The 24,152-nt window shown below is 32.6% G+C and overlaps 1 protein-coding gene across 1 annotated transcript in view; it reads right to left on the bottom strand.

Moving 5' to 3' along the window:
* The window catches only part of LOC114314554 (magnesium transporter MRS2-I-like), a 162,785-nt gene that overhangs the window by 100,439 nt on the left and 38,194 nt on the right, over positions 1 to 24,152 (bottom strand). Inside the window, exons 4-5 of the mRNA XM_082880543.1 lie at positions 4,848 to 4,917; positions 4,518 to 4,593 (exon numbers count right to left, since the gene is read on the bottom strand). Coding sequence (XP_082736669.1) covers positions 4,518 to 4,593; positions 4,848 to 4,917 — 146 coding nt within the window. The remainder of the gene's footprint in view (positions 1 to 4,517; positions 4,594 to 4,847; positions 4,918 to 24,152) is intronic.

Genomic DNA, 24,152 nt, shown 5'->3' with positions numbered 1-24,152 from the left:
TAATCAAAATCAGAATCCATTGTTTGTAACAAATCAGACATAACCCAGGTAAATAGAAATCTATTTAATCACAAACAAACTTGTAACACCCCGTATTTTATTACTCGGATAACCTTACCAATATTCATTTATTAAGTCCATTTACAAATAACATTTAATCCTTACCAATATTCATTTATTAAGTCCATTTACAAATAACATTTAATCCTTGGATGAAATGATGAATAATTAAATATACATATTCCCTCTCGTTATGCAACAATAACATTTACGTACAAATAAAAGAAATGTCCTGAGGCTTACAATAAAAGAGAGGACACTACTCTGTACAAAAAAAAAAAAAAATAGCACTCAGCCAAACAACAAATGAAGTAATACTATCCATCACTACGTTACACTTATGAAATGGTAAAAACCATTATTTGGTCTTCAAATCCGAAAAGTATTCCCTGTACACGTGTATAGGTAGGGGGTAAGCAACCACTAGCTCACCAAGCAATCTCATATTAAAACATTAGAAGATATACGGGTACCAAAATACTTATACATATACGTGAAATCATATTATGTCAAAACCATATGATTTTATTACATAATCTCTTAAATCCAATTTATTTAATTAACCACAACAAGTTGACTTAAATAAATAAACATGTTTCAATAGCAACAGGACATCCTTTTCAATTTATTCAATTATCTCATTATCAATTGAATCAAATAATTAAACAATTCATAAAATCCATTTTATGCGGTCTTATGAGATGTATGGATATGTCATGTCATGCTCAAAATATTTTTCTCATCTTTTGAAAATCTTACGTGCAATGCCATTTTGAAAACACATTAATCCAACAATTTTAATAAAATTCCAAGATGGTAAATACGACTCAGGTAATCCCTAGGCTGGAGTCTACAAGTAGACTATACAAGTACTACAAATTTTTCATTTTTACCAATCTTAACTGGAAGGCTCGGCACCTGTAATCTGTCATTTTACCAGCATTAGCTAGAAGGCTCGACACCTATCATCTACACCACCTTTTAAGACTTACCATCGTATTTACTCCAAATCATTTCATGAAAACTTATTTCCCAACATTCTTTTCTCAATGCAAAGTTTTCAAATCAAATTTCAAAGCTCATCATTATCAAATGAATTGATATGCCAATGCAATGATTAATAATACAATGCAATATTTCTTCCACTTTCAATGTTTCCACACAATATTCTCATTGTGATCAAAACTCTCATTTCTCATTTCAATATAATTTCTCCAGATGAATATAAATACTTTTATTCCAATTCACCCATGGGACGACAAAATTCCCACACTTAGGTAATCTCAACCATTTAGTCACTTCAAGACTATATCAACATTTTTAAACAACAATTTCCAAAACTTCAACAATTCTCATATTTCATAAAAACCATCATTTATATGCAAACAAATAAATAATTTTTCAAATATCATTTACTTTGGCACACAAAATAAATATAACAATATCTATAAAGATTGTCAACATCTTTCTTAAAAACCCCCAATTTTTAGGTTTTCTCACCAAAAGCATCTCTGTTCAATCCACATAGTTCAAAACCCTCAATTTCTATTTTAAAAGGAACAAGAAAGTAAACTCACTTTAAAAAAAAAAATCTCTCATCTTCTTGAATCAACAATCAATTTTCAAAACAAATCAAAAGATGATTTCAAAAATCATCTAGATCTTGCAAAAACATATATATAACTCAAAAGAAATCTCTACTTGTTAAATGCTACCATTTTCATCCTATGTCAAAAGTTATGGTATAATCTTAATAACATACTTTTAACCACAACGGATATAACATTTTAACCAAAACTAATTTAATCCACTAAATTAGTAAGTTTATTATATTCTAAAATTTTCAAATTAATAATACCAAACCTAACTTCGCATGCCTCATCCCTCAAACATAACTATATTTCAACATAACTATTTTTCATGCCAAGCTATTTAAAGAGGTAATATTTTACCAAATTCTCTACCAATAACAATTTTACAACTTTTTCTAAAATTACTATTTACCTCAAAAATTATGAAATATACCCAATAGTAACATTCTCGAGGTTATGAGTTTGAAAGTCCACATTTCACATTTTTATTTTCATAAAAATAAACACGACTTAATCATTAACATATCATCTTTTATAAAATATCATGAATATAACACTCTTTGAGTTTTTAATCCCAAAACAACTCTATAATCCCAACTTAAGCATTTACTCAATATTCATCAACATAAATTTATTTTTCTCAAAAATAAATTACAAATCAAAGATAAAAAAATATTTCAACTTAATATTTCTCAAAATAAATCATCTAATCATAATATGATGTAAATACAATCAATACAACTACTAAACTTAATTTTTTAGATTTTTAGTAACAAAATTTCAACATAGGCCTTCCCAAATCAACCTCAAAATACCACTTTTCTTAACATTCCAACATAATCATTCTTCCAAAAATTACCTAACAAAAATCTGAAAAAAAAAATATATGCAATACCTTTTATAATGATATATTTTCTCAAAATAACCCTAACATAGTTTTAATGTAAAAATATGAAGAAAGTCCATACCTCAAATATGAAGAAAAACTAATCCGAAAATACAAACATCACCCGATCATGGATCTGAGATTGCCATTGCGAAGATCACGACGAGCTCTCTGACTTTCATGTACAACACTTTACAAAATCTCACTCTAAAGACTCCCATTTCAAGCTCAAAGATTAAGCATCAATGGAGAGAGAGAGAGAGAGAGAGAGAGATATATGAGCTTTTTGCCAATTCAAACAAAGCAAATGAAAGAAAAGGTAGGGAAAAGAAAGATGGGACAATGGAGAGAGAGAGGTGGGGGACAACCCCAAGTGGGTTTGTTTTTCCAAAATTGGTTTCCCCAAAAGAAAAATATAACTTTTGTAATAATACCTCAAAATTTGATAATATAAATTATAAAATGATATAATTTTTTTCATCACAAAATATAACATTTTTGTACACCACAAAAGATAATATTTTGCTCACTACAAAATATACACATTTTCATTCCTTATAAAATATATAATTTTTCACCATATGGTACACACCATAAAATCAACTATCAAATATTTATTATAATGCTATATAATAAATAATAAGAATTCCCAATGTGGTTATTACCCATCACATAATTAAAAAGGACCAAACAGTTAAATATGAGTCATTAAACAAACTCAAATTAAATTAAATCTAAATCATGGGTCTCACCCATAAGTCAAACACGGTCCCATTATGTACCAAAATAGATCCAACAAATTTATCTCAAATCATGGTCCAAACACCCAAAACTCAAATTTCAAATTCTGCTATAAATTAAACTGAACACCTATTAGTCCGTGAATTTTCATAAAATAAATACTCATCATTAAATTCTAAAATTTTTATCCAGCGTGCTAGACTCATACAGGAACAACATATAAAAATTTCATAATTTGCTGAGATTAGGAACTATTTTTAAAAAATACAAAACCGAATTATTTTCACACAGAATTTACACAACAATCAAATTCGAAAATTTGCTCAATTAAATTATGCATTGGCTATTTAAAAAAATAATAATTCTGGGTCATTACAAAACTGATAATATACGGAATAAAACTTCTATATTAAGCAGAATTGAAAATAGTAAACGAAATTTGTCAAAGAAACAGATTAACCAATTTCTATTAAATGGGAAGCAAATTCTATCTAAAAAAGCATACCTAAAACATATCAAATAAAATTATGTATTAGAAATAGAATATATATAAAACAGAATTCCACTGAAACAGAGCGTCGGGTAAAAGCCACCAACGTTTATGGATTCTATTATAAGAGAAAAGAGACAGTAACAAAACTGGAGTTTTATCGAAAGCATGAAACAAATCTTATAGAAAACCAAATTTGCAAAAAATTAATTTAACCGAAAAGAATTAATCTGTATCACTATAGATAGAATTTCTGTCTTAAAACTGTAGGAAAATATTTTTGAAAAATCAATTTAATGCAAGTAAATAATAAAATAAAATACAAGAAATATCTTACAAAAGTCCTATAAAAGTTAGAACAGTTTGTGACCGAGACCAGTATCTAAACATTATGTCTTTAAGACAGAAATTCACCCTCGCCTCTGATGCTTACGATTGATAGGTGTCTTGCCTCTAGGATACCATAATCACCATGCATAGAAATTGCACAACTTTCTGTGTGTATAGCGAACCAATGTATCATGCAATCTCTTTTATATACTTGACTAGACATAATGTATGAATCTTGAAACTCCTTAACAAATGAACGCAATGGGGATAATATTTATAGAATTATTTGTGACCATTCATAAAGGTCATGACTCTAGGGCCACACCTTTTTATATGAAAAGATATCAAGAAGGGTTACATCATTTCATTCAAATGGAGTCCATTTCCATTCACTTCTAAATTTTTCCAACAAATGCACCAGCCAATTTTCTTGACAAGTAAAGGTTAGCCATGTTAGCATCATCATCTAGTAGTTGTTCAAGTTCGTTTATCACCTACAGGCAGAAATACTTGTGAGCATAAAGGTCTAAAATCACATTCTCAAGTTAAGAATTATACATTCCTAGCTACAGTTAAATTGACTTATAAGCTCAATTATTATGGAAAATCACAAAATTTAGGACATCAAAGCCTAAAAAGAGACATCATTACTAAGTAAGAAAATGCAAAAATGACCATGTAATGGGGAAAAAAGGGATTTTGATAATTAAAAACTCGGAAGCTATGATAGAAAGTACTAATATAATACCTTTTGAACCCTAGCAGTTAACCTTGTCATCGCACTCTTCAATTTACGAACTCGATCCAAGTTGCAGGTACTAATTGTTGAAAAAAATGGTTTTATGGGGACTTTAATGTGAAATTAAAGTGGGTCCCAACCACCGGTTGAGGAAGGATCAAGTGGGTCGAGATTTTTTGTATCAAAATCTTTACACCACAAAAAGAATGACAAAAAATCATTAAGAATTGAATGAGAAATTGTCTCAAAAAGTTGGCCTCAGGAATGAGGTATTTGGAATGGTGTATAACCACCTATCCCACATTGATTGTAGAGGAAAGTATTGATGGGTATTTAAATCTCAAGTTTTTGATAAGGGCATGACTTCTTTGGGGCATCCAAATTTTTCGAAGGAAGGGAGTTATGGATGTTTCAATGATGGGCTTGGGCCAAGACTATGGTCCAAGTTGGTTATGCAAACAATGCCACACGTGTGCGCACTCCACCCGCCCAAACCAGGCTGGGTCCGGAGTCCGTGGATCTTAGGACTTAGGCTTAATCTTGAGCTTCAAGCTTGAGGGAATGGATTTGGTTTGGGCTGGACTAGGTTGGTAGCCCACCAACCTAATCTTTTTGGGCTAAGTCAGATTGGTGGCTATTGTTTTAGATATACACACATGTGTATATAGAGTGTGTAAGTCATACACTTACTCCATCAGTTTTTGTAGGATTTATTCCTGCATTGGTTGGACAGTTTTGCATAAATGAATTCTACATTTGTTGCAGGATTTATTCCTACATTGGTTGGGCAGTTTTGCATAAATGAATTCTGCATTTGTTATTGGAAGGCTTCTCCTCTTTCCACCTTTGTGCATAAAAAGAGACCATTATCTATGGTTTGAACACAAAATTTTTTGCTCTCAAGTTATATAGTTAGTCTGCTCATATTATATTCTTCTTGTGTAAGAGAGTGCTGTCATTATCAGTTCGCCAGAACTATACAGAAGGTGTTTCTAACTTAGTTGGTTCTAACTGTCGTATCTTGGGAGATAGACGCCGGTATACCTTCAGCACCTACGTTGAGGCGACGAATCCGTTTTAAGGAGATTGTGGTATCACACAGGTTTCAATTTGCTTCCTACTACAGTTTTATTTCAGTATATATCTGTTATATATTTTTGTTTGTCAAGTTGTAATCTCCAGCATAAGTAGTTCTATCATTTTTTGTTCTATAACATGAATTCAAAGTATGTATTTCTGATTATTTGCATGTTTCTACTAATAATAGTTCTTATTTGTGGCATTTAAGGTTAGGTCACATTAATAAAAATAAAATGTCTCGAATGTTTAGATATAGCTTATTGCCTAAAGTATGTTCTGATGATTTTGATATATGTGAACCATGTATCAAAGGTAAAATGACCAGCAAACCATTTTTTAAACATTGGAAATCATCGGAATTACTTGAAATAATTCATTCGGACATTTGTGGGCCTTTAAGAACTAAAACGCATCGAGGCATGGAATACTTTATTACTTTCACTGATGATTATTTAAGATATGGACATATCTACCTTCTTAAACACAAATCAGAAGCACTTGAAAAGTTTAAGGAATATAAATTAGAGGTAGAAAAGCAACTTGGTCGGTCCATTAAACACTTGAATAATGATAGAGGTGGCGAATATGAAGCTATGGATTTTTTCTATAAGGCAAATAGCATAAAACATTTGTTTACAATGCCATATACACCACAACAAAATGGGGTCGCAGAAAGACGAAATCGTACTCTCATGAAAATGACAAGGTCTATAATGGCTCATGCTGATCTTCCTATTCATTTTTTGGGGGAAGCCTTGTCCACCGTTGCGTACATATTAAATAGAGTCGAAACAAAAGCCAAACCTCTTCCTCCTTACGAATGCTGGCACGGAACTAAACCTAATGTTCAAAATCTCAAAGTTTGGGGATGTAAGGCACATGTATTTATTCCCAAACCTTTAAGGAATAAATTGGGAAGCAAAACTTGGGAATGTAAGTTTATTGGTTATATCGAAAATGGGAGTGGTTATCGTTTTTACCATCCCGAATGTGGATTGATAGAAAGTCAAGATGTTATTTTTCTTGAATCCACTGATCTTGTTACTCCTATTGAACAAATTGAATTGCTCTCTGACGTATCTCAGGATTCTTCTCTTCCTACTTTGTCACACAATCCACATATTCTCCCTGAACCATCTCCTAGTGGGAGCAAACACAAATTACATGACGTTGTTTTCCCTGCTTCGAATTTTGAGATAAGTGGGAGTCAGAGTAAGAGAACAAGACGTCCATCTACGGTTTTGAAAGATCATTATGTTTTTCAAGTTGAAGAACTTAATAACTTAGTACATGATCCTACTAGTTATAATGAAACAATGAGTAGCAAATGATGCTACACAATGGCTTAAGGCAATGAATGAAGAACTTGACTCGATCAAGAAAAATGATGTTTGGGAATTAACTGATCTCCCAAATGGAAGAAAAGCCATTGGTTGCAAATGGGTTCTTAGAAAGAAATTCAAAATAGATGGAAGTTTGAAGAAATACAAGGCCAGGTTAGTAGCCAAGGGTTTCACTCAACAACCTGGAGTAGACTTCGTAGATACATATTCTCCTGTTGCAAAATTTGCCTCAATAAGAATTCTAATGACGGTAGTCGCCAAGATGGATTTGGAATTGCATCAATTAGATGTTAAAACAGCTTTTCTCAATGGAGAATTAAAAGAGGAAATTTATATGATGCAACCTGATGGTTTCCAAAACCAAGGTAACGAGGATAAAGTCTACAAGTTGAAGAAATCTCTATATGGACTTAAACAATCTTCAAGACAACGGTACTTGAATTCAACCAAGCCAGTTTAGAAATGGGCTATGTTGTAAGTCCATTAGATCACTGTGTTTATATCTGGAAAAATGATGACAAGTTAGCAATATTATCTTTATACGTGGATGACATATTGTTAGTAGGAAATTGTCCAGATATGATTATAAAAGCCAAAACTTTCTTAGCATCTAGATTTGAAATGAAAGACATGGGTCTTGCAACCTATGTTCTAGGAATTAGAATTTCAAGAGATAGAAATTCAAAATCATTATATCTAGATCAAGAGAAATATCTAGACAAGGTGCTCAAAAGATTTAATATGGATAACTGTAATTCTTTAAGTTTGCCTGTTTGCAAGGAACAAAGTCTTAGTAAAAGTATGAGTCCGTAAACTAAGTCTGACATTGAGGAAATGAGAAATGTTCCATATGCTCAGGTAGTAGGCAGCCTAATGTATGCCATGACAAGCACTAGACCTGACATCTGTCATGCAGTCGGATTGGTAAGTCGGTTTCAATCCAATCCAGGTAAGAAACATTGGCAAGCAGTCAAAAGAATATTCAGATATTTAAAAGGCACTAAAAACTTGGAGTTATGTTTTGGTTTATGCGATCTAGATATAAAAGGATACAATGACGCGGATTTTGCAGGAGATGTAGATGATAGAAAATCTACTAGTGGTCATGTGTTCTTGTTTGGTGGAACAACAGTTTCTTGGTTAAGTAAGAAATAGAGTTGTGTTGCAAAGTATACTATGGAAGTTGAATACATAGCTTGCAGCACAGTCGTTAGTAATGCGGTCTGGATAAAACGATTTGTTGACAGTTTACAATTAGGTATACCTGTCAGACCGGTTAGTATGTTTTGTGACAATCAGTCTGCCATCTCATTAATAAAAAGTGGAGCAAATAGCTCTAAAGGAAAACATATTGATGTTAGTTACCACTATATTCAGGACATAGTGGAGAGAGGTGAAATTAAAGTCAACTATATACCCTCAGAAGAGATGGTGGCTAACCTTATGACCAAAGGGTTGTCTCTGGAAAAATTCAGAGAACATATAGCTAATATGGGATTGAAAAATACCTAATTAGGTGGTTTAACTAATTATATAATAGCATAGTCTGATGACTCTGGGGACGCCTAGATAACCGATGTTTTGCGACTCTATCTTGCATGGAAACATGTGTTTGGTCAGGTAACAAGATAGGGGAACTGACAAGGTACAGATATCATAGTTAGCATGAGATGTAAAGTCCATAATATGCAACGTGCTAACTAGATGATATTGTCTACTTGATCAACAAAAAGTCATTGATAAGGTGTGTTAAGGAAAACCTTCAGGAATGGGTCTTATAGGAAGTACTTAACAATAATTTCAGTGCAGGTCGACACATGAAAAATGTGTATGGCTGAAGTCGTCAATGGTGATTGGGTATGGACTATGAACCCATCACTAAAAATTGATGACGTTCACTTGTTATGTAGTGAATTGAAGTCATCTGGAATGTGTTGACAGTGGGAGAACATATTCGTACAGGTGCGGTTAGATTGGTGACAAAAACGTGCGCACGTATGGCCAAGTCACAATCAGACGTCGATCTATGAGGTAATTTCATAGATGAAAGTTGGCATGAGGCAAAATTTTGGTACCAAGGTTAACATGCCCAACTCAAGTTTTATCACCAATATTATAATGTGATCAAGTGGGAGATGAAGATATGAGTGGTGATCACACCATAATATGGTGAGCCCTCTCACACCATATCATAATCTTCATTTGGTGATCAATAAACCTTCCCGCAAGATGTAGAATAATCTGGAAGTATTTTGGTGTTTGAATTTAAACACAAAGAGACACAATGCTTCATAGCATTGTATCTATTCCCATACATCATGATGACTCTTGGCAAAGGTTATCAAAATACTTATAAATAGTTGGAGATATAGTTCTTATGTTTTCACTTCCAAATATCCAGAAAACAATATATAAACAAACACTCCGTTTACTTCCGAATTATCTATTTTGTCTTGCGTGATAAACACCCTCACGGTAACTTCGATCCATTGCCATTGTGAAGTTCATCTTTCAAATCATATATGAATCTGATTATTATTTTAATCTAATTATACATCTTGTATAACAATCTTAAAACAGATACTATATTTCTCATGGAATAGACAAATAGATTCATTTGACATAATAGATTAATTTTCCCTACTAGTAGATTACACTGTTTTGGCTTCTACTAGTAATAAGAAAAGAAAAGAAAAAGAAAAAAAACTAGCTTTTTGTTTTCCCAAAATCAAAACTGTTTCAACAACATGAATTGCATGATTAGAAATTCATATTTATTTAATTAAATAGTACAGTTTCAATCTTATGTGCAGCATGCATACTGTTAAGAATTAATAATTTGAATTTATTTTATAATTACAGAACACATTGTGTTTGTTTTTAGTCTAGTTTTATAACATTATGTGCAAGTTTGATAGATTCCTAATTTCCTACCATGATATGCACGCTTTTATTTTTATTTTTATTTTTATAGTTTTATGGGTAAATCACATTTTGCACCCTTGTACTTTGTACCGAATCTCACTTTGGCCTTTACATATGAAATTATGACAGTCAACCCTTTGCATTTCTGGTCCACTCCCACATTGGTCCTTACACATGAAATTGTGATAATCAATCCCCTGCACTTTTACTCAAATCTCATTTTGGTCCCTACACAAGTGTCAATATCCATATTCTATTACTTCATTTTTAAATCTTTTAACAAATTCTAGTCATGTGACAAAAAATGTGATTACAAAATGAGGGTAAGAGAGAAAAATCATCCGTGTTTCCCACTAATACACTCTGTCTTACATGATAAGCACATTAATATGGCAAAAATTGAGACGAAAAGGTAATAATGTAGAGTTTTTGAAATAAAAAAAATAAAAATATGACAAAGAAATCAAAAAGAAAGAAACATGAATAGACAGAAGACTGTGTTATCATACAAAATATAATTTCGTGATTCCAATTTATGAAAAACCATAGTTTATTTTCTTAATTGGTCACAATTTGTGTTTGGTTTTAGCCTAATACAATCATATTTTGATGTAAATTTTGGGATAAAGTGTGTATTAGTGAAAAATGTAAATGATTTTCCTTTCTTACCCTCATATCGTAGTGACATTCTTATCACATGATTAAATTATATTAAAGATTTAAATAATTGAGTAATAGAAAGGGGACATTGGTACTTGTGTAGAGACTATAGTAAGATTTTACCAAAAGTACAGAGGGTTGACTGTCGCAATTTCATATATAGGGACCAAAGTGGGATTTGAGTAGAAGTGGAGCGGGTTAACTGTCATGATTTCATGTATAGAGGCTGAAGTGAGATTTGGTGCAAAGTGCAGAGGTGCAAAGCGTAATTTACCTTAGTTTTATAATATAATATGTATGCTCATCTATCTATATACCATATAAGGAAAATGGTGTTTTTAGTGTGGAGTCTTGTGAGAGTTTCAATATCTCATATTAATTTTCTTGATTTTCTTAATTTCAAATAATTAAGAAAATCTCATTTGGCTAACTTTTATTTGATAATCTCATATCTGGAAAAGAAGAAAAAAAAAAGACAGTTATTTTACTCATATAAAGGGAATCTTATACTTCCATCCCATTTAGTGAGTAGCCTTGTGAGAGTTTCAATATTTCATATTAATTTTCTTGATTTTTTTAATTTTAAACAATTAAAAAAATCTCCATTGGTTAGCTTTTATTTGATAATCCCACATTGAAAAAAGAACAAAAAAAATGAGTTATTTTACTCATAAAGTGAATCTTATACTCCCATCCCATTTAATATTGTAGTATTGTGCATGTTTCAATTCAATATAGTTTAAATTTTAAAAGTTTTAATTAATTAATTATGACCTAGCCAGTTAGGCTAAATCATCTTTGATTTGATTGATTTGTTAGTTTAACCGTGATTTTAGCAGTTTTATCAAAATATATTGATTAAATTTGTTTGATTCGAAATAAACTAAAGATTGATCTGATTAAAGATTGGAAGACTGAGATTGCTTGATTAGAAATAAACTTTCCATCCAAATAATTGTTAAATTTTATTTATAATCACACATCGGAAAAAGAAGAAAAAAAAAGAGTTGTTTCACTTATCTAAAGAGAATCTTAATAGTGTAGTATTGTGTATACTTCAATTCAAGACAGTTTAAATTTTAAAATTAAAATAATATTTAAAAGTTTTAATTAATTAAATTTTGTATAAGTTGATTGGTCATTTGACATAACCGATTAGGTTGAAACATTTTGGGTTTGACCGATTCACCGATTTAAAATCGCGATTTCTTATATTGATTTTATTAATTTTAAACAATTAAAGAAAATTTCATTGTCTAATTTCTAGTTAACCATATAAAAATAAAACTCTAATTACTTTATAATTTATTTGATAATCCCACATTGGGAGAAGAAGAAAAAGCAAAGTTTGTTCACTATCTATCTATATATTATATAAGGAAATTGAGGGTTTTAGGCAGAATCCTTCTAGAAACTCCAAACCCTTATTCTAAAATTATTGAAATTTCTTAATTTTAAAAAATTAAGAAAATTCACGTTTACTTTTTTATTTTACAATCCTCCATTGGGAAAAGAAAGAAAAAGTGAATTATTTCACTTACATAAAATGAATCTTATGCTCCCATTTATATAAACAAATGAAGATTTTTAATGAGAAGCCATAAGATCAATATCTTTGATTTTCTTAATTATTGGTTAGCATCCATTTAATTTTTATTTTACAATCCCACATAGACGTTTTGATTTTAAAAATAATTTTGCATGAGATGTTGAAACTCTTATAATATTTAATTTTAAAACAATTACAATCCCACATCGAGAAAAAAAAGAAAAAGTAAGTTGTTTTATTCATATAAAGTGTTACAATCCTATATCAGGAAAAGAAAGAAAAAGTGAGTTGTTTTATTTATATAAAGTGAATCTTATAAAGGGGGTTTTGAGGGAGAAACCTTTTAGAAGCTCCAAACCCTCATTTTAAAATTACTGAATTTTCTTAATTTTAAACAATTAAAAAAATTCACCTTGGGTAGCTTCCATTTACCTTTTATTTTACAATCGCATATCAGAAAAAAAAAAAAAAAAAAAAAAAGAAGAAAAAAGTGAATTGTTTCATTTATATAAAGTGAATCTTATGCTTCAGTGATATAGATTATTGAATTTTCTTAATTTTAAATAATTAGGAAAATCCTCATTGGGTTGTTTCTATTTAACTTTTATTTTACAATTCCATATCGAAAAAAAAAGAGTGAATTGTTTCACTTATATAAAATGAATTTTTAGTGAGAACTCCTACAATCAATACAATTTTTTTTTCTCCATTGGTTAGTTTCAATCTAACTTTTATTTTACAATCCCACACAGAGGTTTTGATTTTAAAAATAATTTTGTATGAGATTTTGAAACACTCATAATATTTAACTTTAAAATAATTACAATCTCATATTGAGAAAAGAAATAAAAAGTGAGTTGTTTTACTTATATAAAGTAAATCTTATACTCCCATTTAATATCATAGTATTGTGCATGTTTCAATTCAAGATGGTTTAAAATAAAATTTAAAAGTTTTAGTTAATTAATTTTGTTATAAATTGGTTAGTCTTTTGACTTAGCCGATTAGGTTGAATCGTTTTCGATTTGACTAATTCACTAGTTTAACCTCAGTTTTAGCTATTTTATCAAAATATATTGTTTAGATTTGTTCGATTTGAAATAAACTAAGATTGACCTTATTAAAGATTGAATGATTAAGATTGCTTGATTAGAAATGAACTTTCCGTCCAAACATATAACGCCCCCATTTTCATGCCCAAATGATAATACATTTACTTCAAATCAAAATAACATAAAACAAATAAATACCCTCATGGGTTTAAAAGTTTCCAAGGCTAAGGCCCGGTTACACATATCGGTTATTCAAACCCATACAAATATAGCCCTTGGCTTACAAAACAGAGTCACGCAAAATGAGAGCATTGTACTCTCAACACACATACTTCCACGCCCCTAGTTGGGTGGAATCACCACATCTTTTCCTGCACAAAAATCTCGTAGGATGAGCATAAAGCCCAGTAGAAAATTCTTAACAAAGTATATACATTTTATACAAGTCTCAAAAGATGAAATGCACATGCCATGCTATGTCCCTTTTGAAGATAAATTACATTTTCATCTTTTGAAAACCATCATGTTCAATGATGTCATGCAATTTCAATTGTTCAAAACTTAACAATTTATTTCAAGGGCAGTAAATACGTCTCTGGTAATCCCTAAGCTGGTGTCTGCAAGTAGACTATACGAGTACTACCAAATTGTCCTTTTTACCGGTGTTAACTGGAAGGCTCGATACCTATCCGCGTGAATTTTTTGGTCTTCCACCTCGAACCCGCAAGCCAACTTATTCTATGCCACCTATCAAGACTTACCAACATATTTATCCCAAAACCATTTCATGAAAACTTATTTCTTAACATTCTTTTTTCAATGCAAGTTTTCAAATCAACCTTCAAATTTTAATGTAATGAAATGAAATGATATGCCAATTTCACAAGATGAACACAATTACTTTTATTCCAATTCATCATCCAAGGAATAAACACAATTTCCTCTTCTCAAGTATTCTCAACAATTTAGTCATTTCAAGACTATATCAACATTCTGAATAATCATTTCTAAAACAGACAGCAATTCTCATAATCCACAAAATTAATCATTTATACAAATATAAATAATAAATTTTATGAACATCATTTATTTTGGCACACAAAAATAAATATAACAATATTACCCATGGATTTTCAATCTCTTTTAAAATCTCCAATTTCTAGGTTTTCTCACCAAAACCAACCATTTTCAAATATTTGAGAAGATCTCACCAAAAACATCTTTCTTTTACCAACATAGTCCAAAACTCTCAATTTCTAGTATAAAAGAAACAAGAAAGTAAATTCATTTTCAAAATCACTCATCTTCTTGAATCAACAAAATTCATTTAAAAAAAAAAAGAACAAATCAAATGATGATTTCGAAAATCATCAATATCTTGCAAAAATATATATATATATAGCTCAAAGAAAATCTCTACCTCAAGTTTGACGAGAAGACATGCAAAAATCCAAATTTTTGATTTTGTCGAATTTCGATCTCCACCGGTCAAAATGTTGCTCTCGCCAAGCTCTTCAGTTTGGCCTCAAGAACAGGTCAAAGGAGATACCACTTCCATAGTGTCATTAACTCCTTGCTTGAGGTGTCGTCCTCTATAAAAGAACTCTCAATTTGCAACAAAGACATCTCCAAAAATTGGCCCCAAAAGATCCTTCAAAGAAGAAAATAAATTCATAAATTAAGGTTCAAGTCCAGGTTGTTGGGTGTCACGCCCTCAAAATTAACCCATTATATAACATTGACATGCATTATTTAAAGAAGACAATTTATGAATTCGTTCATCAGAGTAATACTAAATAAAGCATTACATGTAATATCGAATAAAACGCCCTACAGGCTTACATCTTTCCAAGCCAACACTTGGATACAAAAATATGAGTTCTAACTCAATACAAGGAAAGCCCTAGGCTTGAATGTTTACATGTAATAATAATTAAAGACAATTCACTAAAGGTAGTCTTCTCCAATCCAGAAGCCAAACCCTCCCAAGCTAAGTCCTTGGAGGTAGTTTATCACCTGAACCTGAAAATGATGTTCCCATAAAGGGTGAGCCACAGCCCAGTAGAAATATACTAAACCACGTATAAGCAATGAATAAAGCAATAGCATTCAACAGATGGTTAACCAAGATAATCAATTACTACATTTTACAGACTCATGACATTATTGCCAAAGATACGTTTTACTTTCCAGTTTTATCAACATGGCTCAGTACCTGGCCAAACTTATAACAGTGAAATCACATATATCATATTCACATCCTTCCAATATTAACAACAAATGAGACTCAAGCTCAAATCAAACACTTCATACTTCCAGATTGATACACATTTTAGTGCTGTATCAATAAAACACTTCTATATAAATAAGCACACATAAAAGTGATGCTAATGGAGTCCATCCCCTATCTCCTCCCAAACAAAATCCGGTTTAGAGGTCCATCCCCTATCTTCCCCTAAACCGTGGAGTACATCCCCTATCTCCTCCCACACACAAAACAATGTATGCAAATGCAATGCTCAATCAATACACGTATTTTCTGTATCAATGCCATAGTCAAAATTAATGACTTAACCAATGTGATTAGTTTCAGTTATTCCTAATCCACATGCAATGTCTACAACAATCACGACTATCCTCCACCGATAGCCCAAAACAGTTATTTCTAAAACTGAAAATAACTATGTCAACAATTCAATAGACAAATGATACCAATTATCCAATTACGCCATTTAATCAATGAATTCCATGAATTTAACCCTCTTTTCCCAATTTCATGAATTACTTATACAAATTAATTCAATAATACAACTAGGGTTTTTCCCAAAATTTACCAAAGTATCCCCAACATGTAAAAATACCAAAACTTAGAACAAAACCTATAAAATGGAGTAGGAAATCCCTACCTCAAAGAAAACAACCCAAAAGGTGAAGAAAGAGATGAGTGCCCAAGTACCAAAGTGCTCCAAATCGCCAAATGCTCAGATTAAATGATAGCCCTTGCCTCACTCTATCTTTTTAATGAAGGATCTAGGGTAGACACACACCCTAAGTGGATCAAATCTAAGAAAGAAGGTGAGTAGGGAGAGAGAGAAGTCGGACCTAGGGTTTGGAATCAAAAGAAAATGAAAAAGACTGATCAAATCCCGCTGCTGTGTATATAAACTGGACAGGCTCGCTCGAGCGAAGACTTGGTCGCTCGAGCGACCAGACACAGAGAAACTACGCTCGAGCCAAGGAAGCCTTGCTCGAGCCAACAACCCAAAAGCTCGCTCGAGCGAAAGAAAGCTCGATCGAGCGAAGAACTCAAACCCTCAGGTCAGAACCCAGACACACGCTCGAGCGAAGGAACTATAGCTCGAGCGAAGGAACTATAGCTCGAGCGAAGGATGAACTAACTCGCTCGAGCGAATAAAAGCTCGCTCGAGCCAAGAATGCACAGCTACAGGTCCAAATCAAACACTACCTCTCGCTCGAGCGAACAACTCCTCGCTCGAGCGAAGAACCAAAAACCTGGACAGCAACACTTGGTTTCTAAACCCAACCAACCTGAACAAACCTGCCTAACACATCCTATAATTCCAAAAGAGAAAATAAGGAACAACAACAACAACCATTATACAATGACAGAATCTACGGAACCTAAGTCCGGATACAATAATCAAATGGAAAAAGACCGGGGTCGCTATATTGGGACATTTTCTTTACTAACAAATACCCTTATGGTCCACCTTCCTAGACCATTCTACCTAGGGCCTCATGTGATTGCGAAAAGTCCACTTAACTTCATCACCCAGCCCAATACTAGTGATGTTAGATTTATTTTTCTAGTGTGGCCCAATAGCCTACATATTTTCTACATGTTTTAATTTATTTGGACTCCACAAATAGATAAAGCCAATATTTGAGATCAAGTTCAGTAAATAGAATTTTAATATAATCACTCTTCTAAGATAAGAAGGAAACCTTGATGGAATTCTTCTGATAGAGTTTATCTGGCCCTCTTCTCTCCTCTATATAAGGATGGGTGACTCCCCTTTCATATCATGAGTATTTTTCCATCACTTTAAGTTTTATAGTCATCCTAATTAAGAGAGACAGAGAGAAGAAGGTGAGCCAAAATTAAAGGTTCAACTCTAAGGGGTATTTTCTCAACTTCTCTAATTCAATGGCTGACAAAGGTATATTCGTTTTATTCTTGAGTTGTATTGAATTCAAGATCTTGTAAAGTTTAATTCCGCATTATTATGGTTACATGTATTATTAAATCTTACATGTGGTATCAGAGCTTTAGTTTGTGAATCAATACACCTTGGAATAATAATATATTTATGAATATTGTTATTATATTATAATTATAATTATTCATAACAACATATTTTTTGTTCATAAGGTTTGAACTCTCGGCATGTGTTGGTTATCTTGAATATACGCTGTATGTTCAACCTTGTAAGCTGCATGCCATATTTATTAGGCAATGTCTGAATGGTACATCTAATCTTTTTCATATTCATTATGCATTAAAGAAACTCTTTTTGTGTTGTTAAAAGTCAAAGGTTGTGTAAAAGAAGATTTCATTCTTGATTTCTAAATCGTAACTAAGTATGCACATCATGGACTCCCTCACTCACTTTGTTTTGTGATATGTTAGGTGCAAACTTTTATGTAATTCTATATGCTGTTCATATGCATGTTTTGATTTATTATCAATTTTAGTGATAATAATTTTTATAATCATCATAATATGTTATTGAATTGAGTGTATTGCTTGCCGTTATAATAACGTGCATAGATTAAAAGCAATTTTAGAATTTTGCTGAATCGTTCGGACTATTAAATAAATATATTTATTTGATTGTATCACATTAGAGGATTATGTTTTTGCTTTGTTTAATTATGCACACTTATTGTCTATTATTGTTAAATATTTATATATTTTCATGATTTAAAATTGATATCATGATATAATTTTATGACATTGAATATTAAATATTAAAGTGGTTAATTCATATTAGGTGTAATTCTTATTAACCATTATTTTAGATATTCATGATTGTTATAATACATATATAAATATTCCTGTTCATCTAGAGTTATTAATATTATATTGGTAATAGCAATCACATAAAAGAAATTTTAGAAATCATAAAAATAGTGATCTCATTAAAATTGTGATTGAATTAATGATAATTAAATAACTCAAAATTAATGAATAGAGAATATTGTTGGTTAGTTCCGTATTCATAGGGTTTACTAATTTAGTAGCTACCAAAGTGGCCTAGATTTGTAAAACTTATGAATATAGAACTACATAAAAGAATTGTTAAAAATGGTAACATTAAGGTCGATAATATTCTCAATTGCAGTTATAATTAGGAGATTGAGACTAGCCCAAAGGAGAGTCACTTTCAAATAATTATAAACTGGGTAGGATAATGTAACTTATGTAATTTAAAAGATTAGAATTGAATACCCAAAGGTAACATGACTAGCTGAAAAATTGCATAAATTACTTTAGACCTACATAAGTGATTCTTGACGAATGGACAATAGATATACCTAAGTTTTGCCCAAAGGAAAAACTTATGTGATATCAATAGTTCATCATAATTCTCAAAGCTTTAATATGTATATTGTTCTATCTTATTTCAGTAAAAGTTCCCACCTCATTGCACTCTCTTGCATCGGGCGTCCCTCTACATACTGGCTCGAATTTTTCGGAATGGTATGAACATGTTCAGTTTACACTGGGTGTGTTGGACCTCGATATGGCATTGCTTGAAGATAAACCTGCAGACATTAATGAATATAGTACTGCAGAACAAGTTGCCCTTTCTGAATCCTGGAAAAAGTCCAATAGACTCAGTTTGATGTTCATGAAGATGACCATTGCAAATAACATCAAGACCTCCTTACCTTAAACTGTTAATGCATAGGAATACTTAAAGGCTGTTGAAGATCGATTTAGATCTGCTGACAAGTCACTTGCTGGCACTATTATGGCTGAATTGACAACAATGAAATATGATGGCAACCGAGGAGTTCAGGATCACATCCTCAATATGGCTGACAAAGCTGCAAAGCTTAAAACTTTAGGAATGCAAGTTGATGAAACTTTCCTCGTGCAGTTTATTCTCAACTCACTTCCATCACAATACAGCACATTCAAAATTCACTATAACACCAATAAAGATAAGTGGAATTTGAATGAGCTAACTAATATGTGTGTTCAGGAGGAAGTGAGGTTGAGGGAGGAAGGACGTCAAACTGAATTGGATGTAACTCATGGAGCTATAAAGAAAAAGAAGGGTAAGTTTGTAAAATCAAAGAAAAATCCACCAAAGAAAAAGAATGAACCTGGGGAAGAAAATCAGGCTAAGAATGGTTTCACTGTCAAGTGCTACTTTTGTGGCAAGAAGGGACATGTGAAGAAAGATTACAGCAAGCGAAAGGCTTGGTTCGAAAAGAAAGGTAAGAAATTTTCTTTTGTTTGTTATGAATCAAATCTTGCTGAAGTACCTTTTAATACGTGGTGGATTGACTCTGGGGCCACGACCCACATTACAAATGACATGCAGGGATACCTCTCAACCAGGAAACCAAAGGAAAGTGAAAGATTTGTCTATATGGGGAACCGTCTCAAAGCTGAGGTCGTAGCTGTAGGAACCTATCGACTGATCCTAGAGACGGGTCATCAGATGGATCTAGAAGACACTTTTTATGTTCCTTCAATTTCTAGGAATTTAGTTTCGTTATTCAAATTGGATCGTGTTGGATATTCAGTTTTATTTAATTGTGGAAAACTCAATTTAATGTTTAATTCAAAAGTGATTGGTTCTGGTAATTTATGTGATGGTTTATATAAAATTACCTTAAATCATGAGTTTGCACAATCATTAGTAACTCTGCATTCGAATATTGGTTTAAAACGTGGTCTAATTAATGAAAAATCATCGATCTTGTGGCATAGACGGTTGGGGCATATCTCCAGAAATAGAATTGAAAAATTGGTGAAGAATGGGATTTTGGAAAACCTAGACTTTACTGATTTTCAGATATGTGTTGATTGCATTAAAGGAAAGCAAACCAAACACACTAAGAAAGGTGCCACAAGAAGTAATGAGCTTCTTGAGATAATTCATACAGATATTTGCGGGCTACTCAACATCCCATGTCTTAGTGGTGAAAAATATTTTATCACATTTATAGATGACTTCTCACGTTATGGATATGTGTATCTAATTCATGAAAAGTCTCAGGCTGTTGACATCCTTGAGGTGTACATAACTGAAGTCGAGAGACAATTAGATAGAAAGGTTAAAATAGTGAGATCAGAGAAGGGTGGTGAATATTATGGTAAATATGATGAGTCAGGCCAAAATCCTGGCCCATTTGCCAAATTCTTAGAAAAGAAAGGCATTTGTGCTCAATATACAATGCCTGGTACGCCATAGCAGAATGGAGTTGCTGAAAGGCGTAATCGTACACTTAAAGATATGGTTAGGAGTATGTTAAGTTACTCAATTGTACCTATTTCAATGTGGGGTGAAGCTTTAAAAACTGCAATGTATATCTTAAATAGGGTTCTTAGTAAGGCGGTTCCAACAACTCCTTTTGAGTTGTGGACTAGTAGGAAACCTAGTTTGAGACACTTACATATTTAGGGTTGTCCAGTAGAGGCAAGAATCTTTAACCCACAAGAGAAAAAATTGGACTCAAGAACAATATCTGGATATTTCATTGGTTATCCAGACAAGTCTAAAGGGTACAAATTTTATTGTCCTAATCACAGTACGAGGATAGTGGAGACTGGTAATGCTAGATTCCTAGAGAATGGTGAAATCAGTGGGAGTGAGAAAACACGAGTGGTGAATTTCGAGGAAATTAGGGTAGATGTGCCAACATTTGACCCTTATCGAAAAGTTGTTGTTCCTCAGACTATTCCACAGGCTGAGGAAAACGAACAACATGATGAAAATCCTTCACCACCTCATGTTTCACCACTTCATGAAGATACCACCATTGAAAATATTGTAGAACCACCACAACCGGCAGTTCTGAGAAGATCTCAGAGGGAAAGAAAGCCTGCCATTCCAGATGATTACATGGTGTATCTACAGGAATCTGATTTTGATATTGGGATTAACAAAGATCCAGTCTCATTTTCACAAGCCATGAATAGTGATGATTCTTCTAAATGGGTCAATGCTATAAATGAAAAGTTAAAATCCATGGAACAGAATAGTGTTTGGAATCTCGTCGAATTGCCTAATAACTGCAAAAAGGTCGGGTGTAAATGGGTCTTCAAGACCAAGCGTGACGCAAAAGGCAATATCGAACGATTTAAAGCCAGACTTGTTGCCAAAGGTTTTACTCAAAAAGAAGGCATAGACTATACAGAGACCTTCTCTCCAGTATCTAAGAAGGACTCACTTAGAATCATCCTAGCATTGGTAGCTCATTATGACTTAGAGTTGCATCAAATGGATGTGAAAACTGCTTTTTTAAATAGGAATTTGGATGAAGAAATTTATATGGAGCAGCCCGAAGGATTTGCAAGGAAAGGTAAAGAACATTTAGCTTGCAAATTAAAAAAATCCATATATGGCCTTAAACAAGCTTCTAGGCAATGGTATTTAAGGTTTAATGATACCATTACCTCTTTCGGATGTTGATCAGTGCATATATGTGGATGTTAGTGGGAGCAAGTTCATTATGTTGGTGCTATATGTGGATGACATTTTGTTAGCTAGTAATGACCTTGGCTTATTGCATGAAACCAATGAATATCTCTCCAAGAACTTTAAAATGGTCGATATGGGTGAGGCAAACTATGTTATTGGCATAGAGATCTTTAGGGATCGATCTCGAGGATTGCTAGGACTATCTCAAAAAGGATATATTGATCGTGTTTTGGAGAGAGTCAATATGCAGTTTTGTTCAGCTGGTGATGCACCCATCATGAAGGGTGATAAATTAAGTGAAAAACAGTGTCCAAGGAATGACTTGGAAAGAAAACAAATGAAGGACATTCCATATGCATTAGCTGTAGGGAGCTTGATGTATGTCCATACATGTACCAGGCCAGATATTAGTTTTGCAGTTGGAATGTTGGGAAGATTCCAAAGTAATCCTGGAATGGAACATTGGAAAGAAGTAAAGAAAGTTATGAGATTTCTTTAGGGAACAAAGGATTATATGCTCACCTATAGGAGATCAGAACAGTTGGAAGTTATCGGATACTCAGACTCAGATTTTGCTGGTTGCCTTGATAGTAGAAAATCTACATCGGGTTTTGTTTTCTACTAGCTAGTGGAGCAATTTCATGGAAGAGTGTGAAGCAGTCCACTATTGCTTCATCTACTATGGAGGCTAAGTTTGTGGCATGCTTTGAGGCTACAAATCATGCTTTATGGTTGCGAAATTTCATCTCAGGACTTGGTGTTGTTAACTCAATTGCCAGGCCGCTGAAGATATATTGTGACAATACCGCAGCAGTTTTCTTTTCTAAGAATGGAAAGTACTCCAGTGGTTCCAAACACATGGAAGTAAAGTACTTGGTTGTTAGAGAGAGAGTCCAGAAACAACAAGTGTTAATTGAAAACTTAAGCATCTCTCTTATGATTGCTGATCCATTCACAAAGGGATTGCCACCAAAGACATACAAAGAGCATGTTATCAGGATGGGTCTTTTAAGCAACCCTTGATGTGTATGGTTAATCATGAGTGCTTATTTTTTTGACACTATTTGCGCAATAATAATTTTGTTTCTGTTTTTTCTGTTTCCAAAAGTGTGTGTACACATTATTTTGAATATTGATAAACAGGAAATGTCTTAACAAGACAAATTACAGGGGTCTTTCAGGCAAATAATTATATATCCCAATAAAGGACTGGGTTGGTGAAGGTTATCAATTGTGTGGTGCATAGAAAGAAATATGACATAAATGTTATATAACCGCTATGACTCACATTGGTGATCTGAAGTAATCACATTATTATAGTTTCTAATATATCTGAACTTATTGGCTATTTTTTAAAATTCGTGATCACATGTCAAAATTTTTAGTGGGGAATCCAATGAGTCAAAATTTTTTAAGTTGCATATTTTTGAAAAAAAAAAAAACTCATAATTGCATCATAATCGGCTTAATGGGCCAAGTGGGAGAATGTTAGATTTATTTTTCTAGTGTGGCCCAATAGCCTACATATTTTCTACATGTTTTAATTTATTTGGACTCCACAAATAGATAAAGCCAATATTTGAGATCAAGTTCAGTAAATAGAATTTTAATATAATCACTCTTCTATGATAAGAAGGAAACCTTGATGGATTAGGAATTCTTCTGATAGAGTTTATCTGGCCCTCTTCTCTCCTCTATATAAGGATGGGTGACTCCCCTTTCATAGTATTTTTCCATCACTTTAAGTTTTATAGTCATTATAATTAAGAGAGACAGAGAGAAGAAGGTGAGCCAAAATTAAAGGTTCAACTTGTGTGCACCATCTTTTATCACTTTGGAACCACCAAAGTTTTGTTCAATCACCACAGTCCGACCCTTGGGGCCCATGGTTACTTTAACAGTATTAGCAAACTCTTCAATACCCTGTAGCATCAAGTCCGAGCCACCACGCCAAATGTGATGTCTTTGGCTCCATAATCTCTGCTCCAACTCAATCTACTACCAATCTGTTGAGTGGTGTT

This window comes from Camellia sinensis, chromosome 7 (assembly GCF_055761805.1).
Source record: "Camellia sinensis isolate YWXY chromosome 7, ASM5576180v1, whole genome shotgun sequence".
Taxonomy (NCBI): domain Eukaryota; kingdom Viridiplantae; phylum Streptophyta; class Magnoliopsida; order Ericales; family Theaceae; genus Camellia; species Camellia sinensis.
The sequence above is the reverse complement of the archived record's forward strand: the minus strand, read 5'-3'. Positions and strand labels throughout refer to the sequence as shown.